We start from the raw sequence: 16537 nt of genomic DNA on the forward strand, positions 1-16537 counted from the left end.
AGGGTCGTAATATAATGAAACTAAATCAGTTCTGTTCAGAGATCTGAAGAAAGTCTCACCACGGGGATGGTGAATAGCGGGTCCAGGCCTCGGAAACCCTGCCCACACTTCCATAACTGTACCATGGCGTTATGGGAGCCTGTGGAAAAAGGAGCAGAGCACAGCGTTGTTATGGAAATGGGAAGTCTCGTATGGAAATGGATAGAAAAGAAAAGAGCATAGAACAGAGAGGGAAATGGAGCTGCTTACAATGCTGATCAAGGTGATCGTGCATTGGAGAGCATGTGTGGGTGTGTACACACGAGGGAGCGAGCGAGCGAGCGAGGGAGCGAAAGAAAGGGCAGAGGGAAAGTGGAAGCGCGTGGGTGTGTGTGAGTATGTACACACTCAGGAGCTTCTGAAGGCATGTATATGCATAAGCACGTCAAATAAGAGTGTTTGTGAGCCGGGTCCATGCGTGCACGTGTCGTGATGTGGGTGTGTAGCCATAGTCGTGTGCACATAAGATCGGTCTACAAGCGTGCACGTCTGCATGAGCGAGTGTGTACCTGAGGCCACAGTGTCGGAGTTATGCAGCGCCGCCACTGAAGACACCCAGCAAGGCTCCTTGAGCCCTGCGTTGCCATGGACACCATGTGCCTGCTTCACAACGCTCACTGGTTTCTTCTTGCCCACCGACCAAACGCACAAGCAGCTAGACATACATGCACACACAAACACGGTCTCAAAGACTGCCATTTCAAAAATGCATAGCAAAGTATAATGTCAGCAGCGATGATTTTTCGTTGTTACAAATGTACACCCTCAAGAGGGTCAAGTGATTTGCGACCGTCGTCAGGCAGTAATCGCATTTAAAGTTCAACACCAACGCAGACAAAGAAGAAAATGTGCAGTCTTACCCGTCATCGCCGCCGGAAACCATGTGCTCTTCATTGATGAGCTGAACGCAGTCAATGGAGCCTCTTCAGAGAGACAGACGCACAGAGAGGACGGGAGGTTGCATAAGACACTTCATGGTTTAGGTGAAAATAAAAGAGAAAGAGCATAAACTTCATCTATGTAAATCAGAACAAGTCAGACAGAAGCCATTTCTGCTGCAGGTCAAAACGTAGTCAGATCTGCAGACTTGTTCGAGTTGCTCAAAGAGGGGAGACACCCTGCCTCTTTCACAAAAGCCACTAAGCCTGGCATGGAGAGGAGGAGGAGGGGAGGAAGAGTAGAGAGGAATACATGAGGAGGGGAAAAAAAAGCCCTCACTCGTGCCCGTGGAACACGAGCTGCGTCTCCTCTGCGATCTTCCAGACGCGGAGCGTGCGGTCACGCCCGCCTGCAGTCACGCAGCGTTCCCGCCCGAGGCAGTCCAAAGCCGTGATCACGTCCTGGTGGCCGAACCTGAGGAGACAAAACAACGTGAGATGACACACACGCAAGCTCACACTAGCCGAAGGATTCGGCCCTTTCTCTAGCAGGAAGTTACCCAGGTGCTTGTGCAGTCTCTTGTGATCTCAAAGCTAGAGTACTGCAACTGGCTACTTGCTGGTCTTCCTCTAAAAGCCATCAAACCTCTACAACTTGTCCAGAATGCAGCAGCATGACTGGTCTTCAATCTTCTGAAGTTCACACGTTACTTTGCTGCTGCGCTCCCTTCATTGGCTCCCAGTAGCTGCACGCATCAGATTTAAAACCTTGATGCTTGCCTACAAAGCCAAAACTGGACCAGCTCCTTCATACATAAGGTCAATGGTCAAAGTCTGAGCCGTACCTCGAGTACTTCGAACCTCAAATACAGCTCGGCTTGAAATACCTTGCTTCAGGTCTCATGGACGACAAGCATCGAGACTATTTTCTGTCCTGGCTCCAAGATGGTGGAATGAACTCCCACTTGCTGTCTGGACAGCAGGCCCTTGCAGTCTTCAAACGCAGACTGAAGACCCATCTATTCATGGAATATTTAAATGACAACTGACCCTGCTCCTATATTGATGGACTAATTTAGTACTTATTGTGGGGTATTGTTCATGTTGTTTAACAAACTCTAGAACTTAGTTTAGTGCACTTATCACTGTTTAAAATAGACCTTATGTATTTTGTACTTCTAGGTATCAGCATTGAATCCTGTATTCTAGTTCATTGGTATGTTGGACTCTACCGTACTGTACTGCACTAGGATATTCTATGCGTAAATGACAAAGCACTTTTGTAAGTTGCTCTGGATAAGAGCGTCTGCTAAATGTCGTAAATGTAGCCGATACAGAATTTAAATGCATGCAAACAAAAACAGACTCTAGCAACTTCATCAGGGTGTAGCATTTCCAAAGTCTGTCCTTGGAAACTTTGAGGGACCAGATTTTCACTGCAGCCCACCCTGCATCACCCCTAAACCAAGTAATCCCTCCCAGAGTTGGGATCATGTAATAAGCCATACCAAACGCTGCAAAAAGTTCATGTTTTAAAAACAGGAGAAGCCGGTCAGACCACTCGCAGGCCAATCAACCCATTTGAGGCCCAAGCTTGCACTCACAGTGTCTCCACGTAAGCGTTTTCATCCACGTTCCACACTTTGACGGAGCGGTCGTGGGAGGCGCTGTACAAGTCGTGTGTTCCTCTCCGGAAGGCCAGTCCCTGCCAGAGGTCATAGAGATCAGCGCAGCAAGAGAATCACATGGTTGTTTTGTTCTTTTTATGTAGATTATTTTGTTTCTTATTACTTTTTCAGTTTGTTTGCAAAATTTGCAAATTTCTATTTTCACTTTTACATTTTTTTGCTGTTACTTTTTAGAAAAAAAAAAAAAAAAACTTCCAGTGGTTTGGTGGTTATATCACAGCACCCCAACATTTAGCTATGCTGTAGGGTGTTCCATTCACTGGCACTTATGAAGTGATGCACAACTGAACAACATAACAAAAAGAAAAATTAGAAGTTGGTGTAAGACAATGAACCCAAACTGAACTGCACCTTCCAGCTGTCACACTTAAAAATGGCAGATGAAAAAGCAGATGGACTAAAGAAGCAAGGCAGCCGCAGACAGCTGCCGAACACTCAGACGGCTGGGCAGGAGCTGCTCACCGATACGGCGTCTTTGTGTCCTGTAAACTTGTAGAGGTGTTTGCAAGTCGCCGCTTCCCAAATCATGATCAGCTTGTTCATGTCTCCCGTGGCCTGTAAGGAAGGAATTGCGTTTTCTGCCAACTTCACTTAAGCATCTGCAATTGCTCAGAGCCGCACTTAAGTAAAATCACACTACATCAGATATACCTAGGCAGTGAATAAGAAATGAATACAACCCTTTTTTAAAATGTTCACATTTTGTTGTCAGGTTCTGTATGCTAAATGAATATAATTGGGATTTTGCCTAAATGACAGAGCACACCACCTGAATGCGGTGAATCCATTTTAATATGAAGAAAAGTGGTCTTTTAATTGATAAAGCTGAAGTTTCAAAATTTTGAGTTCAACTACACAGACATCTGTGGAAGCACGTACAGCTTCTGGGGTAGCTCTCTGCAAACTCAGCGGACAGACTGGCACGTCTCCTCCCACAACTGTGCAAGCTGGGAGAGGTTCACAGTGTGTTGCTAATGGTCAGCAACCTGCAAAACAGTCATTCCATTGATTTTCTATTGGATTTAGACAAGGGCTGTAAACAGGCCTGTCAAACATAGTCCCCATTTTTTTTAGCAAGCCACTCCCCCTGGAAGCTTTGGCCTAGTGCTTGGGGTCATTGTCCTGTTGGGATGAATTTCTGAGCCATTTTCAGATGTTTTGCTGATCTGATCAGGTTCTTCTCCAAAATCTGCCTGTACATGGTTCCATCCATCCTGCCCTCAGTCTTGATAAGTTCCATAACCGCTGTAGATGAGAAGCTTCCAGATAACATTCTCCTTCCACCACCATCAATCTTCACAGATGGGATTGCATTTGTTTTGGTGATGGACCATTTTGGTTTTATCTAACCAGAAAATCTGCCCATTTTTTGCTTGATCCTTGAGGCTGTGCAAACTTCGAACAGGACTTCATGAGAGGGTTGGAAAAAGAAAGAAAATCCATCTGAAGACAACTCCTTTGCAGTATTTTGATATTGCTGCAGGGTACACTTGTTGTACCCTGTTGTCTATAAAACCCTGTAGGTTTCTCGAGGTTGCCAGTCGGTTCCTAGTAGCCTTTCGGTCCAAATACCTTCTTTCCCACTCATCTAGCTTTGATGCAAGACCGATTTGGGCAGACTGAAGGTGGTCCCACATGCTTTCCACTTTTAATGATGGACAATGTCCCAGAGTATCTTCAAAGCCTTAAATACTTTTATATCCCTCTCCTGGGGTGAACCTTGCCACAACTTTGATGCAAACCAGTTGTAGAATTTTTGGGAATTGTGTAGAACAGCAAGAAAAACACTGATTTATAGCATTTTCATTTGAGCTTACAGATCAACTAAATGTGAAAATAGTTTAAAGGGGTGTATTCAATTTCTATCCATTGTAATGTGTTCAGTAAGAATGAATTTGAATTGTCCATCTAACGGAATCGCTGTTTAACAATAACATCTGCCAACGGTTCTGCCTTAGAAATGTCTAGACAATAATTAAGACTGTCATGTCTCTGAACAAAACTCTCGCTCACCAGGTACTTGCCGTCTGACGAAATGGCCATGCAGAGAATGTGTGCGGTGTGGCCAACGTGCCGAGCCTCTGTACCCTTTCTGCCTCCGAGGATCTTATGTACCTTCTTCCCGCTCCCCACATCCCCTTCAACACAAACACGGAGATAGACACAAGACGGCGCCTCCATTATGGACCGTTTTAAAATGCATGTCTTCACATGGGCATCAGGTATCTAAAGCACAGAGAGGGTTTACAAGCTCAGCAAGGCTATACGCATTGGGCAAACAAGGATACTTGATAATCGGAACAGTTACATTTGATGATGGAGCAGTCTTTGGACGCCGAGAAGATGTGCTTCTCATCCGGGGTGATGCACAGGCACGTGACGGAAAGCTTGTGTCCCCTTAGCAACCTGATTTCGATGGGGTCTGGAGCTACGAGCTGGACACCAGAGAAATGAAGAGACGCACGAATACATCAGAGCACAAGCCTTCGGCCGCCAGTAAAGCTGGTGGGAAACGAAACCCTTTACTCACCCCTCCGGCAAGCGGCCTCTGCAACTTGCCTTTCTGCTCCAGCTGTTGAAAGAGATGGAGGTGAAAAATGGTTGTAGCTTTCTTGGAAGAGCAAGGTACTGGCAAAACCAAGGACACGGGTTTGATTCCCAGGGAGGATGCGAACACACATGTGTAAGCGAATGTATATGTTGCTCTAGAGAAGAGCATCTACTATATGCTGGAAATGTACAATTAAATGTTGTACTGTTATTACTGAAAACAAAACAAATCTACAGCAAAAGTAGAACAGATGAAGACGCCGTACCACGTCCTCCTTGAGTCGTCCAGCTATCAGGTCTGACTCAAAAGCCTCGTCCTCTACCTTCTTATCTTCTGCAGCCCAGAAACAGAGAGATAGACAGACAGAGAGAGAGAGAAACACCACTTTTAGATCAGGCAATATTCAGCTTTATGCTTTAAAAGCCTAATTAACTTGCTTTTTGTGCCTCAAGGATTTCAAGTTCGCAGTCACACAGAACCAGCACCCCCAAGCCTAAAGCATTAAGAGCAAAAAGTGGTGGGGTACAATCTCAGACAAAAATAAGGTTCTATCAACATCCCACTCACCTTCCTCTCTCAGCTGCTCCAGGTAAAGTTTGGCCAGTCGTAGCTTCTTCTCCTGGGGGGTCTCTTCAATCTCCTGCTCCACCTCGTTCTCTTTCCTTTTTCTCTTCGGCACCTCATCGCTGCTCAAAATACAAGCGCTACAAGTCAGGCATAATCTGTCCACACCGCACACTCACATCAGGGCGATGCGGAACCAAACGGCCTTACTTTTCGTTTTCTGACTCGCTGGATATCTCCTCGTTCAGTCGTTTGGGGAGTTTTTTTGAACGTCCTTTTACACTCTCATTATCAGCCTGGAAGTGCAAGAGAGCTTCAGCATGAACAATTCGTCCTGGCAATCACCAGCATCCCTGAGTGCACATACACACAGCTAGCTGGCTAACAGCTAATACGCACTAACCACGCGTTTGCCCTAACCCAAACTACTCCGAATAACCTTTGATTGGACTAAAAACTGGAGGTTAAAATTGGAGTATGGTGAGGGAAGTAAAATATTAATTCTCATCTCATTAATTCTTTCAGACATGGGTGAAACAACTATAAACATATGCCCAAAGCTAGCCATGCGGCTAACTTTAGTCTAACTCAACACCTTACCTTTCGCTTTGAACCAGTAAACCTGTCAGATTTGCTAAGAACCGCCGAGGCTGTCTTTTTCTTTATAAAGAAAGAAGACATGATGAACTATATTTTTATCCTTCAACTCGAGTCTTTGAAACTAAACGTTCGTATTCGTTTTATGCGGATATCACAACCCACATGGGTAATCTCCACATGTAACTCTCCCTTGGTTTTTCGTTTCGGATGATAAACGTGCTGCAGTGCACTAGCGCCACCTACCGAGGCGGAGCGCGGACGAGTGCGACTCGAGAGATTCGATTCGTTTCTAGACTCCGTCTCTCTACACACGCCAGCAAGACCGGAGTCAAGACCGGCCAGCAAGGCTTGGGTTTCAGATCTCCGAAAAACAAGCGCTTATCTGATGAGGGGATCAAAATAGACAATGTGTGCCTGTCACAGCCATACACTGTGACAGAGAGAGAGAGAGAGAGAGAGAGAGAGAGAGAGAGAGAGAGAGAGAGAGACTGTGTGTGTGTGTGTGTGTGTGTGTGTCTGGGTGTGGGTGGGTGGGTGGGTGTTTGTGTGGGGGGGCTAAGTGTGTGGGTGGGGTTTAGAGCCTGCATCTTCTGTTATTCTCACTTTCACATGAATATGTGATTGACTGTTGCTACTGGATACTTATCCTCGACACACTCACCACATAAACCCTGGCCAGCTGTTCTCTCTCTCTCTCTCTCTCTCTCTCTCTCTCTCTCTCTCTCACACACACACACACACACACACACACACAAATCGCTCCACCAGAAGCAGAAGAGCATCATTCCTTTCACCTGCCTGAAAACCCACCTGGTCTTAACTGGGAAAAGAAACGTCGCAGTGTGAGTGCACTAATGCTGCTCTACCCTCTGAAACCTCTGATCAGAAACCTCATCCATCAGCAGAACAGGAGTGGATAACACCAACGCAAATCTGGTTCTGAGGTCGTTTTCAGAGGGACATTTGGGACTTTTGGTGATAGACCTCCAAGCTGAGATCCACGTGAGATTTATTAACTTCTTAATTTTATTGACGTTTATTCGAAATGCAGTTTAGTTTTCAAACAGCATACAATTGATTCTTAAATATTTATTTCACATCCACACAAAAGCCTCTTTTTTACAATAAAGATAAGATTGCCGTTGTTGTTGATGAGATGAGTCTTGTAGGTCTATCTGTAAATGTTGTTAGTAACAGATGGCTCTTTTTTAAAATCATCGACAGCCACTGTCAATATCACAGTAAATCATCAGCGCGAAAAAGAATACAAATAGCGCAAAAAAACCCAAAACTGCAAAACAGCAGCAAAACTGCGCATTTACGCAGCGAGGAAAAGCTCGCGCCTGAGTAAACAGCGTATATGTCACTGCGGGCGCATTTCCCGGGCCGCGCGGGCGGATGGTGCTGAACACAGCGGCGCACCTGCGTCTGTGCGACACTAATGGATGGTAATGAGACCAGGCTGCCGGTCCGGTGTGCACCTTAATGATGATGAAGAGTAAACATCGCTGCTGTAGCGCACAGCCACTCTTCCTCACCCCTCGTTAGTCTCCAAAGAGCGCTTTTCCGTTGTACAGCTCCAGGTCTGAAAATGAAGGGTTGCCCAGATTTTCGGGCTTGCCAGAGGTTGGTTTTTGGCTAATGAGTCATGAGTGTGTGTAAAGAGTTGAATAAATAAATAGATAAATAAATAAATAAATAAATGGGTTGCCATGGATGGAATTGGGCTCTATTGGCCTGGAAACCAGATAAACTGTTCTTACATACATGAATTTTCTTTAGTCCATCATTAGGCTGTGGTTAAACAACTTAACAAAGATGACATTTCATTATAATGTATTGGAGTTTTGCTTTGTATTTGTATGGTTTTTAACAGCTCATGTTTAATTGCGTATCAGAAATGTAACATTTTTAGCAGAATTTCATAAAGCTTTTACAGATTTTATAGTCTTCAGAGAAAAAAGCTGTTTTCATTCTAATATATTAACTGTTTCATTCTGTTGTACCATCACTGCAAAATACTTTAAACTTAACACATATTGTTCTGTTCATTTAAGTTTAGTTTCAAAATTTTAAGTATTTACACCTCCTCCCGCACAAAAAACATGTATAATAAATATTAAATATTATATATAGCATACATACTAAAGCAGTAATAATGCTGTCACTTTATGAAGGCTTAGTAGATAAACACATCTTTTCAAGCAATTTTTTTTCTCTGCAGTTTAGTGTTATAATGGTTCTTTTTTTTTCTAAATCAGGAAAGCTATTTGACTATAACTGTCATAAATTGCTTTTTACAAATCTCTCATTAATTATCACAACATGCCAATCTCAGTCAAACAAAGCAGATTACTATGGACTAATAAAAACGTGACACAGTCTGTGCACTGAATATATAACTATTGCATTCTGGGAAATTGGAGGAAGGTACAGAATGTATGTAATATGTATATGGGTGTGTTGTGCGTGTGTGCGTGCATGTGTGTGTGTGTGTGTGTTGTACATGAATATTGTGAGAGAGCATAAAACTCAAGGTCATATTTTTTATTTTGTACATTGTCACTGCCCTTATCCCACCAGTTGAGGGGTGTGTTCTGAGATGAACCTCTTTGGGTTCTCAACACTGTGAACACCCACTGAAGAGTAGCAGTGAGCCTCCACATCCACATCCACATGAATAACCTGAAACAGTTTACATCAGGACATTTTGTACGCCATCGGACATGCTGATGATGTAACAATCACTTTTCCAGATTATAAATTCACAAAAGAACATTCATTCACTTAATTGATTAATAATAATAATAATAATAGTAGTGATGATAATAAAAATATTAATACTTTGAGCTGTATAATGCTGTATCTTCTTAGATGTTATTCATTTAGACAATCTGCGTGAAATTACTGTCATTTTAAAACTATACTTTTTAAACTAATCCAGGATTTAAGATCAACCTCTTGCATAATTTATAATAGGATACACCTTTTCTCTTAAAATAATGTTAAACATTTTTCTTCTTTCTATCACTGTGTTCATATAGCCTGGACTGTCTTAGGAGGGAATGCAAATAACGTTTATAAAAATAATAAATAATTAAAAAACATTTTTTTACTATCTATTCTGCTATCTAAAAAATCTATTCTTCCATATTTAATGAGGAATTAGGTTCACTTTATTGTATTCTGTTTTATTCTGTTCTTAGTTTGAAGCATAAATGTCTAAGTGTTTGAGGTCTGTTGATTTTTTAGGTGTGGATGTGTGTGTGTGTGTGTGTTCATGTGCACATGTGCTGTTGTGAGTTCATACTGTTGATGTTCTGCATTATGAGTTGCTTTTGTGTAAGAGTGGGTGTTTGTATGTCAGTGTGTGGGTGGTTTTTAAGCATGTGTGAAAGTGTGCGTGTCTGTGTGTGCACGTTCATGCATGCGTGTGTGTGTGTGTGTGTGTGTGTGTGTGAAGGTGTGGATGATGGTGATCTCACTTTAATGCTAATGCTGCTTGGAGTAGAAAAGCCTCCTGCAGCTGCAGAAAAACAAGCAGCCTCGTTATACTCATCATCAAAAGGAGAGAGAGAAAGAGAGAGAGAGAGCGGGAGGGTGAGAGGGAGAGAGAGAGGGAGAGAGAGAGGGAGGGAGAGAGAGCACCATGAATAATTTGCATTGATCAAGCCTGACACTTTCTCAGGGTCCTGAGTACAATAACCATAACTACTCATCCATGCAAGACAAATATTGAACCAAGGATTTATTGATTAATAATTATGTTGACTTCTCATCCAAAACATCTGTCACTCTGTATGTCACAGTGTTTGAATAAATAAAAAATCTATTGTTTTGATTTCAGAAGTGTTACTGGAGGACATAACAGGTTACCATAACTGTTAATTGATTTCATTAACAGATCTAAGGAGCAAGTTGCAGACAGAGGAATCTCCGTGCCCCCTGGTGGAGGATGGAGGAACTTGCGACTCAGAATCGCGCTGTTTGTATCTGAGTGCCAAAGATGGACATGTCCAGATTACCTCAGGGCCATGCACTCAACGAAACGGAGCTCAACAGCACACTCAGGTATGGCCCCTTTGTGCACCTCCCTCCCAGCATGCAGCTGGGCACCATGTCCAATCCGCAGTCCCGCCTGCGGGACCTGACGGGTCTGGTGGCCATGGTGATACTGAACGTCGTGGCCCTCGTTGCTAACGTGGCCATCCTGGCTGTCGTGGCGAGAGCACCCCACCTGCGCAAATTCGGCTTCGTGGGCCACCTGTGCGCTGTGGACGTGCTGTGCGCTGCCCTGCTCATGCCTCTAGCCATCGTCTGCGGCTCGCCACTTTTCGCCGGAATCATCTTTTCCGCACTCGAGTGCCGCCTCTACGTTTTCCTCAACACCTTCCTGATCTCCGCCTCCATCTTCTCGGTGACAGCCATTAGCGTGGAGCGCTACTACTACATCGTGCACCCCATGCACTACGAGAGCAAAATGACACCGCGGTTGGCTGCTGCCGTCATGGTGCTGGTGTGGGTGGCGTCCGCCCTCCTCGGATTGGCCACTGTCTTTGGGTGGCCCAATTATGGGAGCCGGAGCTCCATAGCTGCTGCCCACTGTTCTCTGCACTGGAGTCACAGCGGGCACCGGCGCATCTTTGCAATCGTCTTCTGCGTGCTGTGCTTCTGCGTGCCGGCCGCGATCATCCTCGCCGTCTACGCCAATGTCTACAAGGTCGCACACACAGCTGCCCGGCACAGGGGCCCCCTGCCGAGCTGGGTGGTGGCAGCGACACCCCGCCCCAAGCGCCGCTCCGACTCTGTCAACAGCCAGACCACCATCATCACCACCAGCTCGAGTGCCAGGCGAGAGACGCGCGCCCCCCGCAGGCCAAGGAGGCCGCTGGTGGGCGGCAAAGCCGCCGTCACCCTGGCCGTCATCGTGGGCCAGTTTGTCCTCTGCTGGCTGCCATACTTCGCTTTCCACCTGCACCTGTCACTGGGCTTTTCACACAGTGCAACAGTGGCAGAGGCCGAGGCACCCGTCACGTGGCTGGCGTACTCCTCGTTCGCGGTGAACCCGTTCTTCTATGGCCTGCTGAACCGGCAGATTCGTGAGGCGCTGTGCAAGGCTATGTTCTGCTGCTGCCGCGCCTCACCCAGCCGGCCACCGCCGCGGGGTGAGACTTCTGTCCGTGAGGGCTCCGCCCACAAGGACTTCCTGCATTTCCTGAAACGTAGTGGCTCTGTGGAGGCAACACGGAGCAGCTGCCACTCAGCCACGCCAAGGACCACACTGGACCAAACCGCATTCCGGATTCCTGGACAGATCCCCGAAGAGGTCACCTAAGCCTGGTTCAGACTGATTCAAATCTGAATTGTTTAAATCAGATTAGAATCTGAAATGTTCTGACAGGATTCAAATGAGAAGTGTTTTTTTTTTTTCATAGGAAAAAAAAAAGAGGTAGTATGGTTCAAACTGAAAAAAATCATATTCTTATAGATATATATTATGTGAGAAAAAGGTTTCATATAGCTTCCAAAATATTTTTTATTTTTTTTTTGTTTAAAAAAAGAAAGGAAAAATATAAACATTCAGATATATTCTAAATCCTAATTTCTGACAATTTCAGATGCCAAAAGTATCAGACAACCATGGTCACCTGAAGAAGAATAAATATACTGTTCAAATCAAATTTATTTGTCTGTTAGATTTGTGTGCGGACATGCAGTTGGCATGTGATAATTCATCAAAATATTTGAGATCAGTTTAGATGTGTTCTTTCTCTGTAAAATTCATATAAAATTACCATTTTGTAGAGCCAAGTTTTCTGATTTCACTTGAATTACATGTTAATAATCAGGTATCCAACACATGCTAAAGGAAAAACATTTTTGCTAGAAGAGATCAGATGGCCTAAACTCAACCACAGCTACTCAGGGCTGTTAGTTTAAGGCATTAGGCATACATTTTAGGAATAAAGGGGTAGGACCTGTTACAGGACTGCTTGAATAGATGCTTAAACTGCTGGTTTTCGGTCATATCTTATTAGCAGAGGAAAATGTTTAGAGCAGTACATAACAACAAACCTTCCATGACTGCCTTAACAAACAACACATTTAACCCAGCTTTTGTACCAGTAAACTCTGTCTCCCTATGAAATTAATGTTATCAGTTATTTTTGGTCCTCATCCCTTTTCTATTTGTTTCATATTGCACAATAATGCATTGACATACAGTATCTGGTGGTGTTTTATACTAATGTTTAAGGGACATATTTTATTATATCAGATGCTGTCATATGTCTAGTTTTGTGCACAAAATTATGCAAAAACTATATTTATTCAAGAATGCAAATGCATTTTCCCCCATATGCTGTTCTATTCTACCTGTTACTTTTGCCACATGTGCAACAATCAGCTTCATGAGCTTCAAGGCTAAACACCCCACCATGGCACATGGCAGCATGTAGCTCATGTCTCTGTATGGAAATGTCTGTTCGAAATAGGAGTGGGTCACAGCTAGCAAACTCCCAAACAGATGGAAGCGTCTGCGTCGTCATCAGACTCTTTTAGCGCAGTCTCCGTTTGCCGCTTACTCTGGTATATTTATGTCATGTTAAGTCCCGCTGCACACCACAATGCCTTGCTTATTTCGCATCTTGCACATATCGTGCTAAGCTGCGGAGGTGACCAATTATGGTGGTGCAGGGTTTCATTGTGGTGATGATTTGGAGTTGCTGCATATACATAAGGTGTGTATAGCTTGAATAATGACCTCATGAAGACTTTCTGCATTTGATACCTTGCTATTGTCAAAATGCCAAGTCACAAAATGTCAGCGATTTGGATAAGACTTATATTTCTTTGTTTGTTTGTTTATTCTTTACATGCCAGATTTGAATTTATGTACCAGGGATGCTGTCGTAGCACTAAAGGGCTGCAGGTTCTCTCCTCTTCTCTGACTCTTGACTGATGCGAAACACCACTATACTATAGTACCCCTGTTGTATTTCTTCTGGTATTGCCACCTTGTGGAGACTTTACTGCTTGCTAACCGGGAGTGAGTATGTAAGTGAGTTACAATCCAGTTACATGACGTGCTTCATATCTAAAAAACGTAATTACCATACTGTCTGTTACTCTTGAGGCAGCCATGGCCAAAGTTACTGAACCTTTAAATAAACTTAACATCATTGTTATGTGCATTGAACTTGTATGCTTCCATCTTGTGTGTGTATGTGTTTTCCTTTTCCAGTTTAAGTAACAATTTGGGGGTAATTAATATCTTGATGGCCTGCACCTAAAACCCAATCTACTGAATGTCATGAGTTCTGAGTGCTCTCTCTCTCTCTCTCTCTCTCTCTCTCTCTCTCTCTCTCCTATGATCCCTCTGCAGTACAGTGTGACTCTCTCTCTGTTTCTCTCTAAACCTCCTGGCTGGACTATAGACTTTTCTTCTTGGTCAGGTTCTATGGATGGGTTTGGCAGCACTCATTTATTGTTTTGTAGCTTTGATGTTGTTTTATTGTTTCATTTGTTAGGTGGGAGGGTGCCTGGGTTTGACCTGCAACTGCGGTGGGGTCTGGACCTTCACTGTTTGTTGAGTTTATGCTTTGCTGTGCAGTCAGTCTGTTGTCTAAATGTTATTTTTTAATAAATTGCTGTTTTATTTTTTGGTCCATTTTTAAGTTACGCTTGTGTTTGATTATGTTTTTTCGTTTTGCAGTACTTGTTTGTGGGCGGCAACAATCCTCAATCATGACAACAATGAACACCATTACTGAGTTAAACCACATCCAGCTCAGTGCAGTTCATTCTCTCAAAGCTGTGCTGTGCTTACCATGTCACTAAACCCAGAGCTGGGGATTTATATGCAGTGGGTAGTCTTTCCCTGTTATCTACACTTACATAAAAGGATAGCTGCACTGGGATATCTGTGGGAAAAGACAAGGCTGTCGGCTCCTGTTCTCTGTACAGGTGTGCTGCAAGAGTACACACGGCTCGCCATGCTCTTCACCACATGACATCACAGCTCATAGGGACCCGTATCTACAGGGCCTGGACCAGGTCAGATGTGCATTCATTCTTTTCTTCCACGAGGGAGAAGTGACTTCAACTGGACTGTTGAGATAAAATCCTCCAGTGTGTTAATGAGAGGTCAGAAAAACAGATGAACACGCATGGGCCAAATTGTCAGAAAATCCATTAGTGAGAGCATTTCTGCCCCAAATCCCACAATGCCATCTGTCTGTGAAATAGGCTCAGGCAGTATTATTAACTACGCAAATGTATAGAATTTTTTTCCTGTTTAGATTTTTTTTTCTTTTTATCAAATAGGATGTAGCTAACTTTTCAAAATCAATTTAAAATAATGATCATTTTTGCTTTTTTTTAAAAAATTTTTTTATATTTATTACTTTCCATATTTAAAATCCAGGATTATTGCATCAGCAGTTTCATGTTCACCAATGTTCCCACAGCGGTTAAGACAAGCGATAACCTCAGCTAGCCATAATGAACACACACAAACAAACATACACACACACACACAGACTTTCAGTCACCTGCCACATGAACACATAGAATCCATTAGCTTATACCAACATGTCTAAACGCGGCAGGGAAACAGGAAACAATTCTGTTGTCCCACAATTCTGTGCTGTCACCTCCACAGCCCCCCCCTCCTCGTCTCTCTCTCTGCCTCTTTTCCTACGTTTTCTTCTCACCTCCTAGTTCCTCTTTCGTCAAGCTGTGAATCAATTAACTCTATCATGTAACATAAGAGCCATTGTAATGACATTTCACTTTGTCAAAGACAGAGAGGCCTCAACCACAGGCCAGAAATTCAGTCCAATTTGTATTTTCAGTCCGATTAGAATCAGTTTTTAATATTTGTTTATTTATTTGATTCATTTGTTACAGAATGGGTCAGATGCTTGTGGGGGGGGGATGATAAAAATGATTGTTTATTAACAAGGAAAAATCCAAAATCATGAAAGCCAGAAAAACAAGGGTCAGAAAGCCAGCATGAAATTTTACCAAGCCAGAGGGAAAATCCAATAACCAGAGATAATAAAGTCAATCAAAAAATTAAAACAGAGAGACAAAAATACAGATCTAGGCAAAGGCACTCAGTACACACTCAGAGATGTAGTGGCAATACTTTGCGAAGCGTAATGAAACCTACTAGGTATATACAGGCAGTCATGTTGGGAAACAGGTGAGATCAAAAGTCCTGTGAGGGGGAACGTGTAAATGAACAGTGATTGGTTGAATGTTGCTCCAAGCCGTGAAGATGATTCTAGGAGTTGTAGTGAGGTTGGTTGTTAGTTGGAGATGGGTGAAACTGATTCCGTGACAATTTGTTTGTTTATTCACTTACTTATTTAGGATGGACTTTGCTATACTCCACTTAATAAACTTAATTTTATCGTAAGTGCAGTTTTAATACCAAATAATAACAGCTCCTATAAATCAGAACAATAGCAGTGAGAATAGAAATGTGCTCCACCATAATAAAACATTTTTTCAAAATGTATTTATACAGCACTTTTTACAACAGATGTTGTCACAAAGCAACTTTACAAATGTCCAAGTCCAAACCCTCAGTGAGTAATATTAGTTATGGTCTGAATCTGTCTATACATATGAAGTGTAGCTCTCTCCACTGTCCAGTGCATTTAGAGGAAGGGTGCAGCATGACACAAACAGCACAGTTCGAACCACTGACTCGAAAGGCAACTTTTAAAGTCTAAATAGCCAGAACAGAGAAAAAGAACAGAATCATTTCTCTGTATTTATGTGCAATTGATGATGACAGATGATGAGGTAACAGCCGGGCTATAAACAGAAACTTAAGGTTGATCTGCTAATGGTTTCACCAGCTGGACAGTGGCTGATTTTCCTAAAAGCATATTGTGAAATCCTGTCAACGCTGTTGAGAGTATTTTCCACATTATCCCATCCCCAAGGAGACTGCAAGGTGACGCAATCAGCTCCTCTTATTGGTCACCCAAATGGTGCTGGTCTCCCAGTGCAGGGCTTTGTATTTTGGGCCACAAGACTGTCTGTGATGTGGGTGCCAGTGAAACAACCATGGCCTTTGCCATTATGAAAAGCTGACATGTCGTGAACAGTTTCAAAGACATTCATCGCATTATGATTGTGTCATTTTAAAAAAATGACATACGATATCTGCAGGAGGGATTGAGACGCAAGGGATTGACAAA

At 43.4% G+C, this 16537-nt stretch overlaps 2 protein-coding genes across 4 annotated transcripts in view; one reads left to right on the forward strand and one right to left on the reverse strand.

The window, feature by feature from the left end:
* Positions 1–6514, reverse strand: part of rrp9 (ribosomal RNA processing 9, U3 small nucleolar RNA binding protein) — a 9025-nt gene extending 2511 nt beyond the window's left edge. For both annotated transcript variants that reach the window (XM_081705455.1, XM_027012486.3), the window contains exons 1-13: positions 6321–6514; positions 5931–6016; positions 5724–5842; positions 5422–5489; positions 5136–5177; positions 4914–5040; positions 4619–4743; positions 3068–3160; positions 2522–2622; positions 1258–1392; positions 900–962; positions 549–694; positions 60–139 (exon numbers count right to left, since the gene is read on the reverse strand). In XM_081705455.1, coding sequence (XP_081561581.1) covers positions 60–139; positions 549–694; positions 900–962; positions 1258–1392; positions 2522–2622; positions 3068–3160; positions 4619–4743; positions 4914–5040; positions 5136–5177; positions 5422–5489; positions 5724–5842; positions 5931–6016; positions 6321–6401 — 1266 coding nt within the window. In that variant the 5' untranslated portion in view covers positions 6402–6514. The remainder of the gene's footprint in view (positions 1–59; positions 140–548; positions 695–899; positions 963–1257; positions 1393–2521; positions 2623–3067; positions 3161–4618; positions 4744–4913; positions 5041–5135; positions 5178–5421; positions 5490–5723; positions 5843–5930; positions 6017–6320) is intronic.
* A 453-nt stretch (positions 6515–6967) lies between these two features.
* On the forward strand, positions 6968–13518 carry si:ch211-213o11.11 (putative G-protein coupled receptor). Of its 2 annotated transcripts, none has more exons than XM_027012429.3 (2): positions 6968–7322; positions 10225–13518. In XM_027012429.3, the coding sequence occupies exon 2, from the start codon at positions 10327–10329 to the stop codon at positions 11653–11655; it is 1329 nt and encodes a 442-aa protein (XP_026868230.2). In that variant the 5' UTR covers positions 6968–7322; positions 10225–10326; the 3' UTR covers positions 11656–13518. The 2 variants fall into 2 exon arrangements, with proteins under 2 accessions (XP_026868230.2, XP_026868231.2); XM_027012430.3 differs by having other exon boundaries at positions 6968–7162.
* Positions 13519–16537: the final 3019 nt, after the last annotated feature.

This window comes from Electrophorus electricus, chromosome 22, assembly GCF_041902795.1.
Source record: "Electrophorus electricus isolate QZ-2024a chromosome 22, ASM4190279v1, whole genome shotgun sequence".
Taxonomy (NCBI): domain Eukaryota; kingdom Metazoa; phylum Chordata; class Actinopteri; order Gymnotiformes; family Gymnotidae; genus Electrophorus; species Electrophorus electricus.